We start from the raw sequence: 22,996 nt of genomic DNA on the forward strand, positions 1-22,996 counted from the left end.
GTAAGGGTGAAGAAGGAGAGCTGTGGGGAAGTGGCCCAGGGAAATGTAACAACTCTGGCAGTGAAAGGTTGGCTGCCAACAGCTGCTACAATTAGGGTCCCTGGGCTGGAACCCGGAGTAGAGGGTGGTCCCAGGTTCCCCCCAACCCACCACTACAGGAACACCTCCTGGGAGGGGAAGTCAGGCCCCTGTCAGGACAGGAGGCTAAACTGTTCTAAAACAAGCCCTAGGGACAACAGAGACTGTGGCAATTCTCTCACCAACCTCCTTACTGGCTTATGATGAAAAGGGCTCAGTAGACTGTAACCCTGGCCCTAGAGAGAGAAGGGCTATGTGGAGGGTCACAGAGAGCCACTGAGGCTAGCATATACCGCCTAGAAGCGCAGGACCCGTGGGGACAAGGTCAGAGCTCTGCCACATATAGTTAAAACAATGTACTTTAGGCCTACTAACATGGCCTGTGAACTGCTAGTCTTCATTAAGCAAAAGTCATTGCCTATTGCATGCTTTGATTTTAGCCAGGAGGCAACAAATGTATCCATAAAATGAGAAAAGGCGAAAACACCCTTCTGCATTCCTAACACATCTTTGTTTTAAATATCCTTTGCAAGACATAACAGAATGCCAGAGATCCTTAACAGAGAGCATATTACATTATTTATTCCAGCACTATTTTTGTCTACTTACATTCAGGAAGAGAAATAGCTGGACAGGGAATCTGCGGGGGGGAAAAGTCCACCTTTCAATTGCCATTATGGTACAGTCAACAGACCTCCAGTCTCCTTATCAAAGGGAGACACGAATCTTGGCAATAAGCTTATTTTCTTTCAAGACAGAAAGACCTTTAACAGAATAACACCTTTGTTTTTGTTTACTGCTGCTGGATGTCTGAGCCTCTGAAAGACACAGACAGTGAAATAACCAACAAACACAGTATCAGCCAAATCATCTTCAGTCCACTGGCTTCCCATTCTCATAAAGGTCACATTCTTCTGTACAACTGATAAATATCATCTTTTTCAAATCATACAGAATCTTAACAACTCAGTCAAGTTTCCTACTGTACTTTGTCCTTCATGAGATTCAGATATAGTTCCTTCCGTGGTGCTTGGCAAAAGAAACTTTGACTTTGATCCTGCAATTGATTGTGAAGTGGAACCACAAGAACAGTACCTAACCTTGTTATTATTATTAATTATGAATAGCTGTATTGCAGTATCACCAAGCAGCCCCAATCAGAGAGAAAAGCCCTACTGTACTAAGTTCTATACACAAACATAATCCCTGCCCAAGAGAGCGTACATATAATGTTACGGGCTCTGATTCAGCAAAGCACTTAAGCCCATAGTCCCCTTTAAGAAGATGTTTAAGTCCAATGTACTTCAGAGGAATTTAAGAATGTGCTTTGCTGGTCTCTAAAAAACAAATTAGATGATGCTGCCCCTACAAGGATCAAAGTACACAGTAAGAAAATAAGGTATCTTTCTTGTAATGTTCATTTGAATTGTAGTCTGTTTAAAATGTTTACATTCCATATAAAACAATGCTGAGCTTGTTAAAGCGCTCTGGTGATATTTAAAGAAATTCAGTAAGTTTTTTCCAATTGAAATACTCAATTGGAAATGAACTGAGTGAATGAATAGGAATGATTATTGTGTTAAATTATTTTTTTAACAAATGAACTTCTGAATGGCATGTATGCTGTGTCCCACACAAATCCAGAAGAAAACTGACAAAGTTTTAATGAATGGGATGTGTTCAGCTGGTGTTTGGATTTTTTTTACTAATATCACTTTGTCAATGTTTATCTCTTATACACACCCAATATAGTAAGTGTTCTTGGCTCTTTATAATTATTTCATTCCTACTGCTGCTATTCTGTATCATGTTATATTACTTTCACATTTGATTTACTGTGATTTTTCCAGCACAAATCACAAATTCAAAATAAGTGGCACAGAATACAATTAAAATTGAAAGTCTCTGTCACATAAAATCTTCCCACCCAAGTGTGGGGTGCTTTAAACTCAAACCAGCTGGCCTGGATGAAGGCACAGTTTAAAGTTTGGATGTTGCTTTCGCTTGGGCTGGTAACCCACCCCCTTTGCAGTGAAGAGGCCAGTGAAATCACTCAAGTGCTGGGAGTCCTCCACTTCCTCGGTGTGCCCAGATGGACAGACAAGTTCTCCCACAATTCCTTAGGAAAGAATCATAGAACAGCTCAGCTTACTGCAGCCCAGAAAACCACAGGGCTTAGCGACACACATGGGAGTGCAGCACCATGAGGACACACCATAGCTTGGGTCGGGCTTTGCAGGTGGCTGCCCACACCCCAGCTAGGCCAACCCAGCTACTCAGACCAGCGTGCTGATCACCTAAGGTTAACTCTGCAGTGAAGACATGCTCTTGGTTTTTAAAACTCCCCCTGCCCATCCCCAGGGGGAGAGAGAAAGAGTGTGTGTGTTCCTGTGAGCATGCAGGTGTGTGCACTTGTGTAAGGTGGTTTGCTGCACCTCTTGCTCCAGGAACCAGCTGAGATCAGGTGACACAGATTTGTACAAAGTGTTGCCTGGTGCATGGAACTTCCAACTTCGTCAATAGCTCCAGCTCCATAGCTACATCCCCCAAGACCCCAATTCATTATGCACTCCCCAGCCGCCACATCTGTTCTCTCCCATCTCTGTCCCTGGCCCCTCAGCCTACCTCTGCTCCTCCTGCAGCTCCAAAGTCTCTTCACTGGGCAGGCTGCAGCAAGGCCCTCTTCTCCTTCTCAGGCCTGAGGCTGAGTGTAGCCCCACAGGCTCTTTGCTACCCCTTCTCAGGCCTGGTGTTTCAGCAGGAAATGGGATGGAGGTGCAAGGTGGGGCAGGAGCACAGAGCTGACTGGCCCATTTGTCACGGGAGGGGGGGGAATGAGGCAGCTGCTGTGCTGTGTTCTTGCTCTCCCCTTCCCTCTTGTGTGAATGGCATCAGCTGCTCTCTCCTACTCAAAATCCCTTCTGTCTCCTGACAGGAGAGTGACCAAATAGCAAGTGTGAAAAATCAGGACAGAGGGTAATAGGCACCTCTATAAGAAAAAGCCCCAAATGTCAGGACTGTCCCTATAAAATCGGGACATCTGGTCACCCTACCTGACAGGTGGGGAATCTCTGCCCACCTGTGCACCTCTGATTGGCTGCTCTTCCCCAGGAAGGGGATAAATGGAAAAGGCTGGGGCCAGGCTGAAAATCAAGGGTTGGAGCAGTTGTCATTGCTACAGGCTCCAGCAGAGGCTAAAATCCTAGTTAAAGCCTGAGAGTTGGCAACAGTGACTTGTGCACAAAAGTCCTGGTTCTAGTTCACCATGTCTTTGAGCAAAGCCCAGTACTGTCTAAATTAGTATTAAATTGTCTATATTAAAATAATTATGCATAAATGTAAATAACCCTGTAGTCATAGTAAAAAAAAGGGAGAGTGATGGGGGGAAAGCGAGAGAGAGCGCTTTCAGCATTTCATTTCATAAGGACGTTAGACTGGCCCTACTGAGTCAGACCAATGGTCCATCTAGCCCAGTGTCCTGTCTTCTGACATTGGCTGGTGCCAGATGCCTCAGAGGGCTTGAACAGAACAGGGCAATTTATTGAGTGATATACCCCTGTTGTCCAGGCCCAGCTTCTAGCAATCCAAGCTTTAGGGGCACACAGAGCATGACGTTGCATCCCTGACCACCTTTGCTAATAGCCATTGATGGAACTACACTCTATGAACTCATCACATTTCTTTTTTGACCCCAGTTATACTTTTAGCCTTCACAACACCCCCGGGGCAACATGTTCCACAGGTTTACTGTCTATTGTGTGAAGTACTTCCTTATGTTTGTTTTAAACCTGCTGCCTATTAATATTATTGGGTGGCCCCTGGGTCTTGTGTTAAGTGAAGGGGTAAATAACACTTCCTTATTCACTGTCTCCACACCATTCATGGCTTTACCGATCTTTGTCATATCCTCCCTTAGTTGTCTCATTTTGATATCTCCTCAGATGAGAATTGTTCCATACCCTAATCACTTTTGTTGCCTTTTCTGTACTTTTTCCAGTTCTAATATATCTTTTTAGAGATGGGGTGACCAGAAATGCACACAGTATTCAAGGTGTGGCTATACCATGGATTTATATACTGGCCTTATGATATTTTCTGTTTTATTATCTATTCCTTTTCTAATGGTTCTGAACATTGTTAGTTTTTTTGACTGCTGCTGCACGTTGAGTAGATGTTTTCAGAGACCTATCCACAATGACTCCAAGATCTCTTTCTGGAGTGAAAGCAGCAAATTTAGACCCCATCATTTTGTATGTATAGTTCGGATTACGTTTTCCAATGTGCATTACTTTACACTTATCAACACTGAATTTCATCTGTGATTTTGTTGCCCAGTCACTCAGTTTTGTGAGATCTCTTTGTAACTCTTTACAGTCAGCTTTGGACTTAAGTATTTTAAGCAATTTTGTATCAACTGCAAACTTTGCCACCTCACTGTTTACCCCCTTTTCCAGATCATTTATGAATATGTTGAATAGCACTGGTCCCAGTATAGATCCTTGGAGGATCTTGCTATTTACCTCTCTACACTGAAAAAACTGACCATTTACTCCTACCTTTTGCTTCCTTAACCAATTACTGATCCAAAAGAGGACCTTGCCTCTTATCCATGACAGCTTACTTTTCTTAAGAGCTTTTGGGGTGGAATCTTGTCAAAGGCTTTCTGAAAATACAAGTACACTATATCCACTGGAACATCTTTGTCCACATGCTTGTTGACCCCCTCACATAATTCTAATAGATTGGTGAGGCATGATTTTCCTTTACAAAAGCTGTGCTGACTCTTTCACAGCATATCCTGTTTGTTTATTTATATGATAATTTTGTTCTTTACTTTATAGTTTCAACCACTTTACGTGGCACTGAAGTTAGTCTTACCAGCCTATAATTGCCAGGATTGCCTCTGGAACCTTTTTTAAAATATCAGCATTAGTTATCTTCCAGACATCTAGTACGGAGTCTGATTTAAGTGATAGTTACATGCCACACTTTATAGTTCTGCAATTTCATATTTGACTTCTTTCAGAACTCCTGGGTGAATACCATCTGGTCCAGCTGACATCTTAGTGTTTAACTTATCAATTTGTTCCAAAACCTCCTCTATTGACATCTCAATCTGGGACAGTTCCTCAGATTTGTCACCTAAAAAGAATGGCTCAGGTGAGGGAATCTCCCTCACATTCTCTGCAATGAAGATTAATGCAAAGAATTAACTTAGTTTCTCTGCAACAGCCTTGTCATCCCCGAATGCTCCTTTAGCACCTTGATCATCTAGTGGCCCCATTGATTGTTTGGCAGGCTTCCTGCTTCTGATGTATTTAAAAAAAAATGTTTTCTTTTAGTTTGTGTCTTTTTCTAGTTGGTCTTCAAATTCTTTTTTGGCCTGACTCATTATACTTTTATATTTGACTTGCCAGAGTTTATGCTCCTTTCTATTTCCTTCAGTAGAATTTGGCTTCCCATTTTTACAGAATGCCTTTTTGCCTCTAATCACTTCTTTTACTCTGTTGGTTATCAATGGATTTTTTGGTCCACTTACTGCTTTTTTTATTTGTTTTGAGCCTCTGTTATAGTATTTTTAAATAGTTTCCATGCAACCTGCAGGCATTTCACTCTTGTGACTGTTCCTTTTAATTTCTGTTTAATTAGCTTCCTCGTTTTTGTGTAGTTGCCCTTTTTGAAGTTAAATGCAGGCTAAATGGGCAATATTCATATGTATGGCAGTGTTTACTAGAGGAGGGCAGGATGCAGTTCTATCTATTTAAATTTGCATTAAGTCAATTGGTAACACTGCAATATTTACTTTCGAGTTTAAGGACTAAGATGTGTGCAATTTAGAACCAGATCCTAAACTGCTGTAATTCACTGAAGTAACTGGAGCTACATCAATTTACACTAGCTGATGATCCGGCCCTTACATTACATAACATAACATAACAAATAGCATAGTGTAGATACAGCAAGGTAAGAAGGAGCAAACATAAAATACAATATAAATATACCATCGTCTGTGGATTCAAGTTTTGGATGCTGGAGTCAGGATTTCATAGCAAAGAGAACAAACAATGGTCAGTACTTAAGAGATAAGATGTCCAAACTGATGATGTGTAAGCTTTTCATGAGCTTAATCCATCCCTTGCGAACTCCACTGAGGAGCTCCATCGAGTTACAGTAGTGGCCTAATACCGCTAAATAAGAAGGCAACGTTGCTGTTGGCAAGACAGCCTGATATTTTACAGTAATTGTAGTTTTCATCACCAAAATCTAATGCTCCTCAATAACTTGAATTCCTTTTTGTGGGAAAACACGAAGCTGACTCAGTTAAATGAACAAATTACAAAAGCATATATATATATATATATAGTGGGTATTTCTAGACATCTGTAAAATGGTTTAAAAATTAGAATAGAACCCAACATAAAAACTACTCTATTGCAATACATCTTTAAAAATAAAGGATTATCTCAGTTTATCAAATGACTTTCCTGTATGATGACACTTATTCAACACACATACTACTGTATCTTAAACTCTCATTTAGTACATAGAAGAAATACTGTCTGTCACCACATGCATTTCCTTTAGCTTTCACTTCCATCTTTTGTCGTTGCCTTAGATCCTTGCTATTTAAAAGCTCATCATTCACAACCATTATGCATAATGCTGAGCAATGGGGAAATCATCATTTATGCAAATAGATTATACAATGGAAAGGGAATGGAAGTTTAATCTGAGATTTCAAGCATCTTTGTCTGACACTTACAGAAAGGCTCCCAATCCTGCAATGCATTTATCCACGTTTAACTTTAAGCATGTAAGTAGTCAAACTGATTTCTGTTAGACTAGACACATGCTTAAAGTTCAACACGTGGTTAAGTGCTTTGCCGGATCATGGTCTATGTCAATGAAGGGTTTGAAGTAGCAGAGGACGAGAATGCAGGAAGGCCTTTGGAAATGCCCTTTACCTCCATTATCCACAAACATAACAACTTCATTAAGGGCCCAACCTTCCGGACATTGAGGGCCTCCTTCCAGAGGCTTAGCTTCCTCAGTTCCTCCTGAATTAAAAGGAATCAGATGGGACTCAGCAACCGTCAGAAGGACTGAGCCTAACAAACGGGGGGTGTTTGTCATAATAATAAAATATTGAATTGGTTTCAGAAACCTCTAATAATTAATACTGTTTTCTTATCATATACAGTATTTACCCTTATTATAGACCTATTTTTCTTCCGTAATTTTTTGAGGAAAGGCACTATCCACTAAAGGGTCTGATCTGGGATTTTGGTTCAGACCCCTCTCTAATTCTAAGTATGTAAAGACTTGCTTCCATTCTTAAAAATGCCTGAGGAAGTAACAAACGTCTGTATTAGGCCCTCCAGGACAGCTGGCTGTGCAGTATTGTATAGTCAGACAAGCTGAGGTGTGTCAGGCCATGGGGCTTGCAAATCCCATTTGAGGAGAATAGCTTTGTCCCGGATTTGTAGGTCTATGAATTTATTTCGCTTTCAAGCAGCAAATCTATTTCAATCAATTTCTGAAAGCACCATCTTTCCAGGCTGAAGGCTTTATTGACCTAAAAACCTCTCTCTCGTAGGGCACTGCTTAGTCAAATAGATCTAAAACAGTCTTTCTTGTCAGCTCCCACCTCCCAGACCCACACAACACCAAACATTATTCAAGAACAGGAATTTGACAGTGGATGTGTGTACTTCTTCCCCCCTCACCTGCCCTACATATTGTGACAAGATCTCTGAAGGCACAAAGCATTTAAGGGCAAAAAGCATTCAGGCACTTATGGATTCTGGCATACAGAACTATTTTGTTATCAAAATGGAGGCTCTGTAACAGAGTTTCATATTGCATTTCTCAGTGATATTCCACATAAACAGAAAAAACATTGAAACAAGGAGCTTGGCCTGAGTCTACACTGCATATGTTTTACCAATAGGCATTTGGTTCATTACCTAAATTGAGCTGCAATTATCACACGTTAACATAACTGAAGGACTATGCCCCCATAAGTCTCTCCTCCCTGTATGTCCCCCGAATGAGCTATACAGAAAGTTTTCCGGTCCTACTAATGAGGACAGGAAATAGTTTGGTGAGTGTTTGTGACACACAATGACAAAGGATACCCAATATGACAGAGCAGTCACACCACTTGTTCACCCTATCACTCAGTCAATGGTCACTTCAATGGTCAATATTGTTGCTTAAGCCACACAGTTAGTGTGACTTGAAAGCTGAAACTATTTCTCAGGAGGCACCAAGTCAGATTCTGCCCCCTTTACTTTTGCTGAGTAACACCTTGCTCTGCAAGTAGTCCAGAGGAAATTGTTGGGCCCGCAAATAGTACCAGGGTTAGCATCTACTGGCTTAGAGTTTTGATCTGTTTCTGAACCTCCCCAAAGTTAGGAAGTTTGGATCAGTCAATCCAAAAGGGATCTCTCTTACTGGGATAGGCCCAATCTCTGGATCTGGATCCAAAGTTTCAGGGGATTCAGATCCCAGTGTATGATTTCAACTCCATTAGTAAAAGCATTCCATAGTTAGAAAGAAGCCTGTTAACATTTCCCCTTATCCAAGTGAGCATAACTAAAGAACAATTCTGCAATTAGGATAGCTGATTCGAAGTCACATATATCAATCACTTGGCTAGTGCAAGATTCCTGCCCTTGCTGCATTTGTAAACACTGAAACCGACTGTTAAGAACAAAACTAAGAATAAAAAGGTGTTGATACATTGTATAATCATAGCAACATGTGTTTTTAATGCAAAAAACAACAAAGAAAAACAAAACAAGTGACCTACTTAATCTCACAAAATAAACAATTTTTTCCGAAGCAGTTGGCATAATTAAGTACTATTCAAGGGCTTCCTGTTTTTCATTCACATATTTTGTACAAGTTCCAGAGTCATAATATTCATGAATGCTTTGAAATAGCATATTTGTTCCCTAGGAAATTAACACTGAAGTGAGACAAATGTACATGACGTTGCGTTATGCATTATGCATTCATCTAGAGTGAGGGATCTGTACAAAATGTAAAACATCAGAATGAACAGACAGCAATATTAGTGCTTGGTAGAAGGCATCCAACTGCATTAAAATCCTGCATTCATTGAAATCAGTATTCTATAATCCTAGTCCGAATTTTTTTTGGACAATGCCTTGCATACGTTCAAGAGGTTCTCCAACACAAACACTGTCTAGCTCCAATGGGAATAGCACTAAAATATTGTTAATGAGAAAGAATAGCTCTTGTGGTTATAGTGCAGAGACTAAAACCAAAGGGCAACATGTGCCATTGTTATGTTGGTTTTTGCCTTGAAGCATTTTTATTGCTGCTACTCTGCCCCGAAAGCCAGTCAACATTTGTTTTACATTCCTTGAATTGTTCCTCTTGCCCCCTCCCAAATTCCCCAGCTACCATTCTCTTCCTGCCCTTGCTTCCCTAGCCCCTTACTTCTCTGGCTCCTGTCCCTCACTCATTTCATCCTTTGTTTGGCCACCTTCAGCCTGGTTGCAGGCCTGATCCAAGACCCACTGATTTTAATGGGCTTTGGCTCAAGCCCTTAGAGGGGGTCCACAGCGCTCTGCTGTCCTGATAGCCTTATAGCTGAAAGAGAGACAGTCATGATCTGAACCAGCACTAGCCCACTCACCTTGCAATTGCAGCTGCCTGGTACCTTCGGGCTGGGGTATTAGCAGTGTATGTACACTGCATCAGGGAGCTAGATTCTACCCCAGGCAGACAGACTCACGCTAGCAGGGCTCGAGCTAGCATGCTAAATACAGCAAGGTGGAAGTTGTGGTTTGGGCAGCAGCTCAGGCTCTCAAGCCCACCCAGCCCTAGGTCGGAGCTCAGATGGGTACCCCGAGTCTTCGCCAGAGCTGCAAACTCCACGCTGCTATTTTTAGTGTACACGCTCAAGCTCCGCTAGAGCAACCCTATCTACCCGGGCAGGGAGGCATGCTCCACCTGCAGTATAAATGTACCCTAAGAGCACTGGACAGGGGGACTGGAGGGCTCCCAATATTGTCACTGAACACAGGGATTTAGCAGCAGCTAATAGAGCTGGAGACTATATTGGACGTGATTCCATCTGTGTAGTTACTATCTCTGTGTGTACGTTTTGATTTGATTTGCTCTAGCTGAGGAACACAGCACAAAATATTTTTGTCACGTGACTAGTTAAAAAAAAATCAATCAGGAGAGCCAAAAAAAATAGATCTATTAAAAATACACACTGTATCAGCGAACATTCAAAATCTGCAAACAGGCATTTTGACGCAAAAAGTAGAGAGGTTCCATTGAAAAATATTGGATTAGGAGAACCTTCTATAGGGAGAGAATAGAAAAATGGTAAATATGGCACTGTCATTTCTAACTGGTAATTACAGAAATACTCAGTAAATATGACTTCCTATCAGAATCGTTTAGCAACATTGGATGCTTTTCTCCTCTTTAGAAAACAGAATGTTCTGAGTTGTAAATTACTAGTTAGAATTATGGCCACCATCTGAAATAAGAAGGTTTTTCCTTTATAAAGGTTTATTGCAAATGCATGACAAGACAAATGTCTGCAATCACTGACTGCCACAAGTTCAACAGTAATTGCATTTGCTGTAACATCACTAAATATGCACCAGGTGCATAAAAATCTATTGTAATGATGTTTCCATGAATAATAATATCCTGTATTACAAAAGAAAAGAAGTAAAAGGTCTTTTACATATAATGCAAAATGTGTTCACAGTGACAGCAAAGTATATCTTAAACCCAAAATAAAGCTATCTTGCTCCCTTCAGGGAAGTTTTGTGTATTTTTGTAATTAACTCACTTGGTTTTCAACATAATGTAGAAAAAGCCCTTTTCTCAAAACCATGTGATGATGGAAGCCAAACTACTTATTCTGCTATGTATGCAGTAACTACTATACTGACAATCAACAATGTAGCATATAATTACAAACATAGAAAACATCTCTGCTACTGTATTCAAATTACATATACAGCCAATATCAAAAATACATAACAAAATATTTGGAAAGCAAGATTTTCTTCCACTTGTTGAATGCTCATTTCAGGGTGGGAATAGGGTGAACAGGAATGCTGGAAGAAGTCTATGTATAAGAAAATTCCTTTTCACCACACTCCCATCCAGAAATAAGCACTCAACAAGAGGAAGAAAAAGTTACCCTACTATTTCATTTAAAGAGCGGAAGACGATCTACAAGTTACTTGCAAATTTGAATGAATCCTAATGCTACAAATCTGTAGTTCATGTATGAAAAGGCTTAAAATCAACATTAACAAACATGTAAATACAATTAAGATAGAAAACAGCTTTATGAACGAAGCATCTACTCCTGAAAACACTTATTGGTCATAGTGATGCCCACCATCAATAGTTCCATTGACTACTGATGGCAGAAAGCATTATCCTAAGTAGCATTTCCAAGATGGGGTCCAAAAAGGTGGCCTCCTCAAATTCTCTCTGCAAACAGCTAAAAGGTCTAGGGAAAAAAGCAATATATTTATTGCATTAATTGCTGAGCTCTGCTGATGTGCACAGACGTGCAGAACTCTATTCTTAAAATTTACATGCATTACAAATACAGGACACTGTGAAGGTTCAGATCTATTGCATGCAAATAATTCACTTTGTCATTTCTGAATAAAAATACATACACACATAAGAAAGGATCACAGAATCTATTTACATAATCTTTGTCAGGAAACCGCACATTAAATCAAGACTGAATCATTAGCTTAAAATTGCATTTCTAAATAATTTAAAAGTCAAGGACTATACTTCTTGCTAAAAATCCTTCATTCAATGAAATAGTTTGTAAACACTGACATGTACATGTATACAATTTACAGTCTCAGAAGGAAATAAATTTCTGGTTTATCATCACTGCTTGGCTCCATCTGCAAAACGGAATCATCTGTACAAAACTGGTCATTGCATCCATAACGTAAAGAAGTACATGCGCCCTCTGGTACACCCCGACCTTCCAGATCCTCCCCACTGAAGTCATTCAGGTATCTTGCTATGTAAGAGCCAGTAGAATGCCTGTTGATAACATGAGCTGATACTGATGGTTTGTTTCTTAGAACTACCCCTGCTATGCTGCTAGCATTAGAAAGTTTTTGCTTGTTGGCTTCTTGTCTTTCCTTGGCACGACTAGCAATATTGCGTACTCTGCTTTGACTTCTGGATGACAGTTTTCTGACCAATGCCTTGGGGCAATCATCGTCATTCTGCTTAGAATACAAAGTTTGACAGTTGTCTTCCTGGTCAAAGGACACCAGCTTTCGCAATTGTTCTGTCAGAGTGTCTGTAGATTGTGGTCTCTTAGTTTTCATAGCTGCAACTTTCTTGTCTCTCATGCCAGATGTAATAAAGCTTCTACTTATGTATTTGTACTTGCTTTCAAAATTGCAGGAGATATCCTCCGATGTCAAGTCTCCCAGGCTCTTGGATTTGCAAGGACTAGGCTGTTTGATGGCTGCAGTAGGAGGGTAGGGCAAAGTGTTCTTGGGTGTAGGTGAATGCATATTTAGTCTGGATCTTTGGGAGACATATAACAAATCATTTTGTGTATCTAAAGTTTGCAGATAATTATTATGCAAAAAGCCAACACTCTGAAATGCTGGGTAAGGAAAACTTTGATTTCTTGCAGTCCTAAAATTATTTGAATTATCCAGGGCAGCACTGTGAGGGTCCTCATTGATTAAATTATTCCCAGAGATTCTCTCACAGTAGTGTACTGAGTCCTGATTATGCTTCAGTTTCAAAGCAGCAGCAAGTTGGCTCATATCTTCTCTCTTGAATTCATATGCAGTTATCAGGAGGTCTTGGGAATCCCCATCGACTTCCATAAGACTGCTGCCTGCTGAGGTTATACAAGCAGGAGGGTCAACTATTGTATCCTCCAAAGTGTAGGAACTGCAATCCTCAAGGGTTTCCCAATTTGTTCCACACTTCCTTTTGGGATTTGCTGTTAGCAAATGGAGAGGGGAAGTGCAAGGGGACACTGGAAGGCTATTTTCCACACAGTCTGACTTCTTGCAAGCTCGTTCATCTATTGGTTTACAATCAGAGGCTGGTGAAAGAGATGCCTCGTGGATAATTGTGTACACAGAATACTCTGTCGTCTCAGGGCTGGAGAACATAGCAGTATCTGGTGTTGAGAATAATGGTGATTCAACAGATTTTACATTGGTAAAGTTTTGTTTAAGGGGTGTACTTAGATCAACAGTAAACATGTGTGGATGTGCTGACACCACACTGAAGGTTTGGTTGTTGGTGCCATGAAGACTTGAAACAACAGTCAGATTAGTTCGGTCATCTGTAACATCAAACTGTCCAATCAGTGCTGAGACAGAACTACTCATCTCGCTCTCGTTTGTCAAAGAAACCTCATCTATGAGACGAGAAACATCACTATCTTGCAGAGCTGCAGTCGAGTGCAAATCGTAGATGTCAGAACAGATGGTGGAAGATATATCAGTCAGTGAAAAAGTGGTTACAGTACTGCTCATAATGACATCATATTTATTATTGTCAAACTCCTGTTTCTTTCCAGAAACACAACTTCCTACCGGTATTTTCTTCTCCTCTTTACATCCTCCAGTCTCCTCTTCTCTTTTTTCATCTGTGTAATTTGTATCTTGTATTTTTTCTGTATCAAGATCAAAAACTGAATCCTGCCTTATATGAACAGGTTCATTGGAAAGGTGACTTTTCTGATATTCTGTGGAGTGATTTGTTTCAGCTATCCCACTTACAAAGTCAAAGATTTCTGCATGTTCACGTACAGGTGATTCTGTAGAACTGCCAATTCTGGTGTCACTCTGGGAAGTAGCGTTTTTATGCAGAGATGTAGAATTTGAAGAAGGTGCAGCTTGCTCAGGGGATGAAAAGATATGTTCTTTCAAGTTTGTTTGGTTCACACTTGTACCATTGTTGCTATCTGCTAAATCGAATAAAAAGCACATTAGTAATACATGTTTTGTTTACTGTCTGCTAACAACTATTTTGCCTTTAGACAGACAAATGGAGAATGTAAAATTAGTTACAATTGTGATAAGACTTAATTATGGGGTTGTGCAGGTTTAGTAAAAATTATCTGTGTGATATGAATAAATGGGAAAATATAGTTGTAGGCACTTCTTTGAAGCTTCCTTTGAATGTCTATTACATCAGACATGTGATGTAATATTTGTTGTAAATAATGTCAATGAGGTACCGTATTTTGCACATGTGGCATTACCTTCAGTTGTGTTCCTATTCAGATTTGTACTATAAAGAAGCATGGCAATAAAGACAGAACAAAACAGCTCTGTTAAACAACATAATATATCTGGAAACAAGAGGCATGTTTATAAGAACTCTGAGTAAAACATTAGATAGTTGGACCACATGCAGAATGTTTTTGGTAACAGTTTATGTACAATTTCAGATTTAATTTGTGAGCCTCCTAATAACATTTAACTTTCTAAACTTCTGCATTCATAAGAGAACAAGATTTTGAATTCCATGAAAGAATATATTTTACATGTTTCTACATTAGCTTATCAAATTCTGGTTACATTTCTACAACTACATAGGCTGAATCCTGCCTCCATTACTCATTGCTTACATATGTAAGACTCCTGTTAACTTCAGCGATACTTTTACCTAACTTAGGACTGGATATGTATAGCAGTAAATTGACCTTGTATGAATTACACAGTTTCTAACATTCAACAGAAATAAGGTACAACTAGAAAAAAAAAAAAAAAGTAAGGGCCTGGTCCCTCATTTATCGTGCATTCAAAACTCCCAGCATTGGGGTTTATAGTGCACAGGCAATGCAAGATCGGTCCCTGAATTATAACGATGAAAACATTCCTAATGTTCTCAAGACCAAGCATATTAAGTTGAAAGGATCACCACATACTAATTGAAATGATCCATATTTGATTTGCTGTGTTCTCTACCGAAAGAAAATATACAGGTCCACATTCAACCTTGGTGTAATTCCAGTTAAGTTAGTGAAGAATAATTCAGCCACAATATTTTGCTGCAATGAGCCTTTGTTGGGTTCAGTTTAGCAGCCTACTGTTCTTTGCTTTCTGTAATAAAATACGGACAATTTGTAACCTGATTATTTCCTTTCTGGGACTGACCTCTCCCCAGTCTGAAAAATTGGGGCTGAACCTTTTTTTCTGCAAATACCACAGGTAGTTCACACATGTGCATGTGTCTTTGCCACATCCTTTCCATCCTTGCTCAAGATAAGTACTGCCATGGCTATATGGGTATGTGAGATCCTTAGTGGCAAGAACTTATTGTTCCTATAACTAAGGAAAAGATTTTATCATGGAGGTCATGGAAGTCACAGATTCCGTGGCTTTCAGAGACCTCTGTGACATTTTCTGCTTCAGCTTCAACCCCGTGCCCTTGGAGCTCTGAGCCGCTGGTCCTAGAGCTCTGAGCTGCCACAGATGGCAGGGGCCGTGGAGCGCCGAGCCTCTTCCCCCGGAGTTCTGAGCCACTGCAGGCGGTGGGGGCCCCGAAGCTCTGAGCCGCTGGCCCTGGAGCTCTTGGCCACTGCGCATGGTGGGTGCCCGGAGCTTTGAGGCACTGTGGGCAGGGACTCTGCTGCTGTCAGCCGCACGGCTGTGGCTGGAGCCCTCCCCACGTGGCAGGGCTCAGGCTCTCAGTCCTCCCCCACCTCCATGCAAGGCTTGGACTTCATTTATTGCCATCTCCTCCCCCTCGCCCCGTTATTTTTAGTAAAAGTCACAGTCCTTGAATTTTTGTTTATTGTCTGTGATCTGTCTGTGACTTTTACTAAAGATAACCGTGACAAAATCTTAACCTTAACTATAACTTCTTAACGGTAATGCCTTATTTGATTATGTCACCTATGTACATGGACCCTGAAGAGGCCACTGTAAAGAAACCTAAGTAACTTACCTTGGGTGAGGCAGACTGAAGGGGGAGATCAGTGCCAGAAAGAAAATAGTCAAGGAACAAATTTTCCATTCTGGACCTTGGTCTTTCCCCCATGTAAGGCATCTGGGAAGCAGTGATCAAAAAGGGAAAATAGGGAGGGAGAGATAAGTAGGACACTAGAAGAATGCGCCTCTTTTCTGTAAATTAGCAGTCTTAGTCTATTTTGAGACCACTGCCCTGAGCACCTTCCTAGCAAAGGATGTTTCTGCAGGGGAATGAGGTCAAGCCTTTAGTGTTTTATCAACATAGTAATGGATGACTAGATGGTGATAGCATTACAGATTTCCTCGGTGATGGCTAATGCCCTTTGTCCCCACAGGCCACCACACAACATGTTGAATGGACTGTGATCCCTTATGGAATAAGTTTATCTGTGGCTGAATATGTTTTGGTGATGCCACAGTTTATCCAGCTAGTTATGGAGGATTAGGGTACCTTCAGGCCCAATCATTTAGAGTGGGAGGAAACAATAAAGATAGAACAATTCTGCTAAGATACGTTTTAGTTGCTCTTCTTGCATAAGCATATGCCACACTTTATCTTGTGGGCACTGAAACTTTGGAAGAAAAACTCCTTACTCTATAGGGAAGGAAAAGTTAAACTAAGTTGTGAATTATTCTGGAGTATGACCCTTGAGATACAGTAAGTTCAGTGTCTTTCAAGAGCAGAGCAGATGTGATTGTGACCAGGGAACATGTCTTTACGGAAAGGAAATAAAAGGAACTGGATGACATCAGTTCACAAGGATGACAGCTGTACCACTGTGGTCAGCACCCAGATTCAGAAAATTGGCCTAACTGTGGTTTTGGATAGAGGTACTGCCGTCCGGCTCAGCTGATCTCTCACAAGACTTGGAAGAGTCTGTGTTAGACACATTTTAACAATACAATGTGAGGTATGATGATGGGAGGATATAGGCCCAAATCTAGGCCATCTAGCAGAAATCCAGAGGGCCTGGACTGTTTAGTTTTCAGGTCTGATCCATTCCGATGCCAGTAGGAGAATTTTGTCCAAATTCTTATATAGGCCAAGAGGGTGGAAAACTTGCACAAATATAAGAGAGTCTATAACTGTGGAGGAGTATTCCATCTTGTTTAACGCTTGCCACTCACTATCTAAACTGTGAGGTTCAGTAATCTGGACAGAGATACAAAAGTGGGCCAGAGAACAGGAGAGCCTGCCTGCTGGACCATTGAGTACATCCTGCCTGGGCAACAGCTCTACTAGGTCTGAGAACCACAGCCTTCTTACAAATTGAGGATGCTTAAAAAGGAGAAGGGCCACAGTCATTCCGATCTTCTAAATCACTCTTCCTAGTACTAGAAGAAGGAGAAAGCGGAGAGGAGCTGATTCAGTCATTTGTGTGCCAGAGAGTTTATTCCCAGTGACATTTAGTCTGGTTCCCTGGTGAAGAATAACCACACCTTTAAAAAGCGACAGAGTCCTGTGGCACCTGACAGAGTCCTGTGGTGCAGGGGGGTATGGCCAATCTCTGGAGCCATGAAGATGTCTGAATGGAGTATTTGCAGAAAGAAAAGTGCCGCTCAGATGTTTCAGAGTGGGTGAGAGCTCTGGATCAGGAACGAAAATGTCTCAGACACCAATGCCACAAAATTACAGACTTTCTGGAACTATTCAGATACTCCCGTGTGTCCCCTGTTTGGCACATTGAGCTGGATCTGCATTTCATTGGCACAGGTTTTACACCAAAGTCCACTGGATTCACCCCAGTGTATCAGATATCAAACTCAGGCCCAGTAGATCTCAAATATTTTTGTTCTGAGTAACTTCAAGAATCAAAACATACTACGTGTGAACGTTTATAGTTTAATCTAGGAATATAAAAAATAACTAAGATTCCAGCCTCACCCACCATTTCCCCCATATAATCCAGGTTTATAATTTTTTCAAGTGAATTTTAAAGGACAATGTCAAGGTTCTTAGATTCAAAATTTGACCTACTTTTCCCCTTTTACATCTGTTTACAAAGTCCATGTTTTTCTTTAAATACATTGTTTCCAAAACAAATGCTTCCTGCTATTTTTCCCTTGGAAAAAAAAAATTAAAAATACACAATGCTCATGGCTCTCATGCGGAAACTCACAGTAACAAACCCAGAGCTTGAAAATGATTGAGGAAAAAACAATTTTGGCAAGGATGTAGATTTCATCTTCAGGCTTCTAAAGAATACTTAAAAAATCAACTGCTAATAAACTAATTTTTTTAATTATGAAAAGAACTTGACAAGTGTTCTTTAAGCAAATCTGTGGAAAATACTCTAATCCATTTGCCTAGTGTGGGGAGAGGAAACTTGTCTTGGGTTTCACTTGTCAGGATACAGGAAGAAGTTTAAAAATGCAGGTGACAGTTTTATTGCATATCACTTTAATAAGCGTAACAGTCATTTTACATCCTATGGGGCTTGATCCTGCAGTCCTTATTCACACGAGTTCAATGGAACTACTCACATGAGGATTGCAGCACTGAGCTTAATAATATGGTTTTAAAGCTACTGCACTAAAAGTCGCTTTGGAAGCATCTTACCAGAGGTATTTTCTTCTCTTTTGGTGTCTTTAATCGTTTCACATTCTGGTGAAGACAATCCCATCAGAAGGAATTTGTCAACTGGCATAGAAGCAGGACGTGCTTGCAAACTCCTGGTTGTACGCCTTATAACTCCTTCCTTGTCTTTCATGTCTGTTGGCTCAGAGGTACCATCTTTAATTTCTGTAGCTTCCTGAAAACCCATTTTGCTCTTCTTCCTGCCTTTTGCCGGAGCACTGGCTGTGCGTCGGAGAATTCGATCACCAATTGATCGTTTCCGCACGTAATGCCCATTGTTTTCAGCAGAATTGTGTTTGGGATTCTTGTTAAACAACCCTTTGAGTCCTATCAGCTGCCTATTCTGAAAACAAGAAAACAACCACAGTCTTTAAGTTCAGCCTGTGTTTTAAATTGCTATTGAATATATATTTGTGAATCATGAATGCAACATCAAAAAACAAAGCAAAGCAAAGCAAAAATTCACACCAACTAATTCACACATATTCAGACCAGGAAACAATCAGCATAGGTCACCATGAGTTTGTGCATGTATGAATTCCCCCTCATTAGGAAGGCAGCCTGCCATAATTACTGTGGATCTTTACTAGAAGTTTCCTAATCAGAGCTGACAAGACTGTAAGAAATGCTCTGTAGTGACAGGCTGCCCATTAACGTAGAGTTTTATGACATGGGCCTCATCAAAGCAACATTTAAATATTTCAGAATCTTAATGAGGAATGAAGAGATATGGTAGTTATGGTACATCATGCGACTGGGAACTGTTTGATAAATCTGTGCCCAGCAAGTGAAAAGTGCATGCTAATGAAGACTACCTTAGTGGCTCCTAGAAAGTGCAATATAGTATAACTGGGATTGAGGATTAAAGGACTCCACTGAAAGGAAAACAAATACAAACATATTTGGCTAACATTTTCAAGGCTGTGACACGAGCAAACAAGATAGTTAGATAGTTGGTGTAAGTAATTCTCTATTGTTAAATCATTTAAAATAGATTATTAATCTTACACCAATCTCATTCAGATAGACATTTCACTAGGTATCCTCAGTTATACAGCGTATGGAAAGTACCTCCAGGTTTTAAAAATATCTTGTAAAAAAACAATACAGTCCATCATTAAAGTAAGCATTTGGTGGCGGGGCAAAATTTTATATAGAAGAGCTCAAGTCTCACAGGTGTTTTTTAAATCCTCTCCTAGTGCTATCATGCAGACCAATTATACTATGAAATTACTCAGAAATTCAATTTTTTTCCTTAACTCTGTCCTCTCTGAAGAGTATGCGAGCCAAATAGCAATCCCTGTTGAATGTCAATGATATGGGATTTCATTTGTATTCACTTCTGCATCTGGATACCTCTACAGATCCTGGGAGCCCCTATACATTTTCTTCAGTCCTTTTAATTTTCTTTTAAGATGGATTTAGTGTTGGTGAAAGATGCCAGATTGATCACTTTGGAAGGTGGTGTCAATGCAAGTTGCTCTGCAATGGCCTCCACCCTTTGTTGAAGAGACCACTTCTGGAGGTAAGAGCAAGTAATTCAGTTCCCATGTGCATTCAATCCCACTTACATGCTGAGACCAGGGTGCCAACTGTGGGGTAAACACCTGTACACATGAATCTGGACTGACATCGCCAACTCATTTAACATAGGGCAGGATGTTCATGAAATGGTCACAAATTCAGTCACTGTTGAGCTGGACTGGTGACCTAGGCCCCGTCTACACTCGCCTTCTCCCCTAAAATATTTCCGCTGATGCAGATCTACTCATTGGAGCAACTGTAGGTGCTTTAGTGCAGACAAAGTGCTGGTGGTGTTGGTTTTAGATCGTGTTGTTTAGATCTGCTCTGAGCAGAGAAAAAGACTCTGAGCTACCTGATTCCTCTTTTCACACTCCCTAAAAAAATAAATCTAAACATAGTCATTGAAATGAAGGTCCTTTTTATTCTTGGTACCCCTTTCTGTTTTAATTAACTTATCTATGCCGTTGACTTCTGGTAATCCTTTTAAACCCCTATTTATAGTAAACCTCTTGTAAACTGTTGAACAGAGGCAGCTAACGCTGAAACAATGAGTAATGCACTGAGCTTTTGCTTTCATTTTAAAACATGACGTTTCAAAAAATTTTCATCTTTTGAAACATCGCAGAAAAGCAACAACACTTCACATGCTACAACTTAAATGGTTGAGAACTAAAATCGGAGTTTAAAACGTCTTGTCAAATACCCAGAAGAAATGGTGTGACTACAGCTCTTGACAATTACTTTTTAAAAATAAAGTAACTTAAAATGAGCCTTTAGGGATGTACTTACTGTACCTAGGTGAGAAATGAATATTAGGTGACAAAGAAAAGAGCATTCACAGTTATGCATGCTAGGATTATGGCAATGATATTGCTTTGTGGTTAAAGTGATCTTCTGTAAGGGTCAGGGGGGAAATTTAATATTATGGGCCTTATTCGCCATCACCTTGTGCTTTGTGTAGTCATTTACATAAGGGCTAAGGGAGTGAAACTGGGTGGTGTAAATGACGACACAAGGTGCAGAGCACTGGAGAATCAGGCCCTATGTCTCTTGTGATTATTGCCCCCATTAGTTCTATGAGGTTAGACTGATGCATCTTAAGCCACTGTTGCCAGCAGTACGACACAGAAACATTTGTAAAGTATTTATGTTCCCATGTATACCTACCTTTCCATACATTTCATTGATTGTTATATGGACAAATATGGATGCTTCAGTTAGTCCCTCTAAGTAGACATGACGATAGCCTAATAAAATGAGAAAACAAAGTAAAGAATCAGCACTATGCATTTTATGTGCAGTTAGCAAGGCTGTCCATACAATGTCTTTTGCAATTATACATTTCATATACAGTAACTCTGAGCAATTATTTATTAATAATAATACAGTCCCCTTTCATAACATCTTCCATCTGAGAACCTCAAATGGCTTCACAAACATTAATGAGTTTAGTCTTACAACCCCCTAGTGAGGTAAATAAGTATTTCTCTCCATTTTACAGGTGAGGAGACAGATACAGAGGCTGAGACTTTCAAAAGCCCATGGAACTGGGATCTAAATCCCTGAGGTAGCTTTGAGGATTCCCCCTCATAGCTATTAAGCAACTTGCCTAATGTCACACAGGAGGTCTGTGGAAGAGCTGGGCATAGAACCCAGCTGTTCTGACTCTCCATTCTATACTTTAACTACAAAACTATCCTTCCTCCTATTTTCAACTAAATATCAAAGTCAAGTCAATGAGTGGAACTAACCAGGCACAAGACTGCTGAAGGCCACAGTTCGTTGTCCAACAAAATCTCGACCAATAGGATCATGGTCCCAAACAAGAAATCGAACCAAAGCTATTTCAGGCATGTGGATGGTAAAAGTGAGAGTTTCCTCCCAAACAGGGTTAAATCCTATGGGACAAACAGAATAGAAAGTCAGGAAAATACAGCAACTGCAGCCAATGTTGACGTTATTATCTGTGAAACACCAGAGGTAAGGAAAACAGCCATTCAAACAGACCTGATGCACAAGTGGCTATACGTTATTTCCCATTAAATATATATATGGAGATGTACCTATCTCATAGAACTAGAAGGGACCCCAAAAGGTCATTGAGTCCAGCCCCCTGCCTTCACTAGCAGGACTAAGTACTGATTTTGCCCCAGATCCCCCTCAAGGATTGAGCTTACAACCCTGGGTTTAGCAGGCCAATGCTCAAACCACTGAGCTATCCCTCACAGTCACTAGCAGACAAATAAATGTTCCACTCTGTTGCTAGCCTAGTGTCCCATAGGGGCTGATGTGGCAGAGAGGCTGTCTGTGGCATTGTTTGTTTTCATTTTGTTTTTCATTACTTGTATATACCATGCATGCTGTATGATAAGTACTAGGGACTTCTACGTAAAGGAGACATAAGCAGAGTCAAGGAAAAAGAGAGAGAGTGTGAGGAAGGCATTCTCCCTTCTCAACCACTCCATTATGTTATTTATCCCACTCCTGCAATTTTTGGCTAGAAAGCAGAATTTTAAAGTTTAAGATCCAAGGATATATCATCCAACAAAAGACAGTCACTTGGTTTCATGTGCGATCAAGCTTTGCAGTCCAACACTGATGCAAAAAAAAGTAATACAGTATCTGACTGATATAGTTGACTGCAGACACAGGATTTTTCTTAATCATTTTGTTTTTCTTGGTTCTGGTGTTGGTTGTCATCTTACCTGCAGACAGCTTCTGTCATGTCGCTGTTTCCATGATTCTACCGTTAGAAGTTCAATTATTACTCACACCTGCCCTCTTCCCAGGATTCTTGTTAAAAATTGAAGGG

At 40.4% G+C, this 22,996-nt stretch overlaps 1 protein-coding gene across 3 annotated transcripts in view; it reads right to left on the reverse strand.

The window, feature by feature from the left end:
• Window positions 1–8,843: 8,843 nt before the first annotated feature.
• PLCH1 (phospholipase C eta 1) overlaps window positions 8,844–22,996 on the reverse strand; it is a 167,527-nt gene continuing 153,374 nt past the window's right edge. The window contains exons 19-24 of one of the 3 annotated variants that reach the window (XM_034782402.1): window positions 21,936–22,082; window positions 21,352–21,431; window positions 19,476–19,535; window positions 18,643–19,003; window positions 14,369–14,397; window positions 13,998–14,068 (exon numbers count right to left, since the gene is read on the reverse strand). In XM_034782402.1, the coding sequence (XP_034638293.1) occupies window positions 14,387–14,397; window positions 18,643–19,003; window positions 19,476–19,535; window positions 21,352–21,431; window positions 21,936–22,082 (659 nt within the window). In that variant the 3' untranslated portion in view covers window positions 13,998–14,068; window positions 14,369–14,386. Of the gene's footprint in view, window positions 14,072–14,368; window positions 14,398–18,642; window positions 19,004–19,475; window positions 19,536–21,351; window positions 21,432–21,935; window positions 22,083–22,996 lie in introns of all 3 variants that reach the window. The other 2 variants (XM_034782401.1, XM_034782403.1) reach the window with 2 other exon arrangements.

The sequence above is a fragment of the Trachemys scripta genome, chromosome 9 (assembly GCF_013100865.1).
Source record: "Trachemys scripta elegans isolate TJP31775 chromosome 9, CAS_Tse_1.0, whole genome shotgun sequence".
NCBI classification, from domain to species: Eukaryota; Metazoa; Chordata; order Testudines; family Emydidae; genus Trachemys; species Trachemys scripta.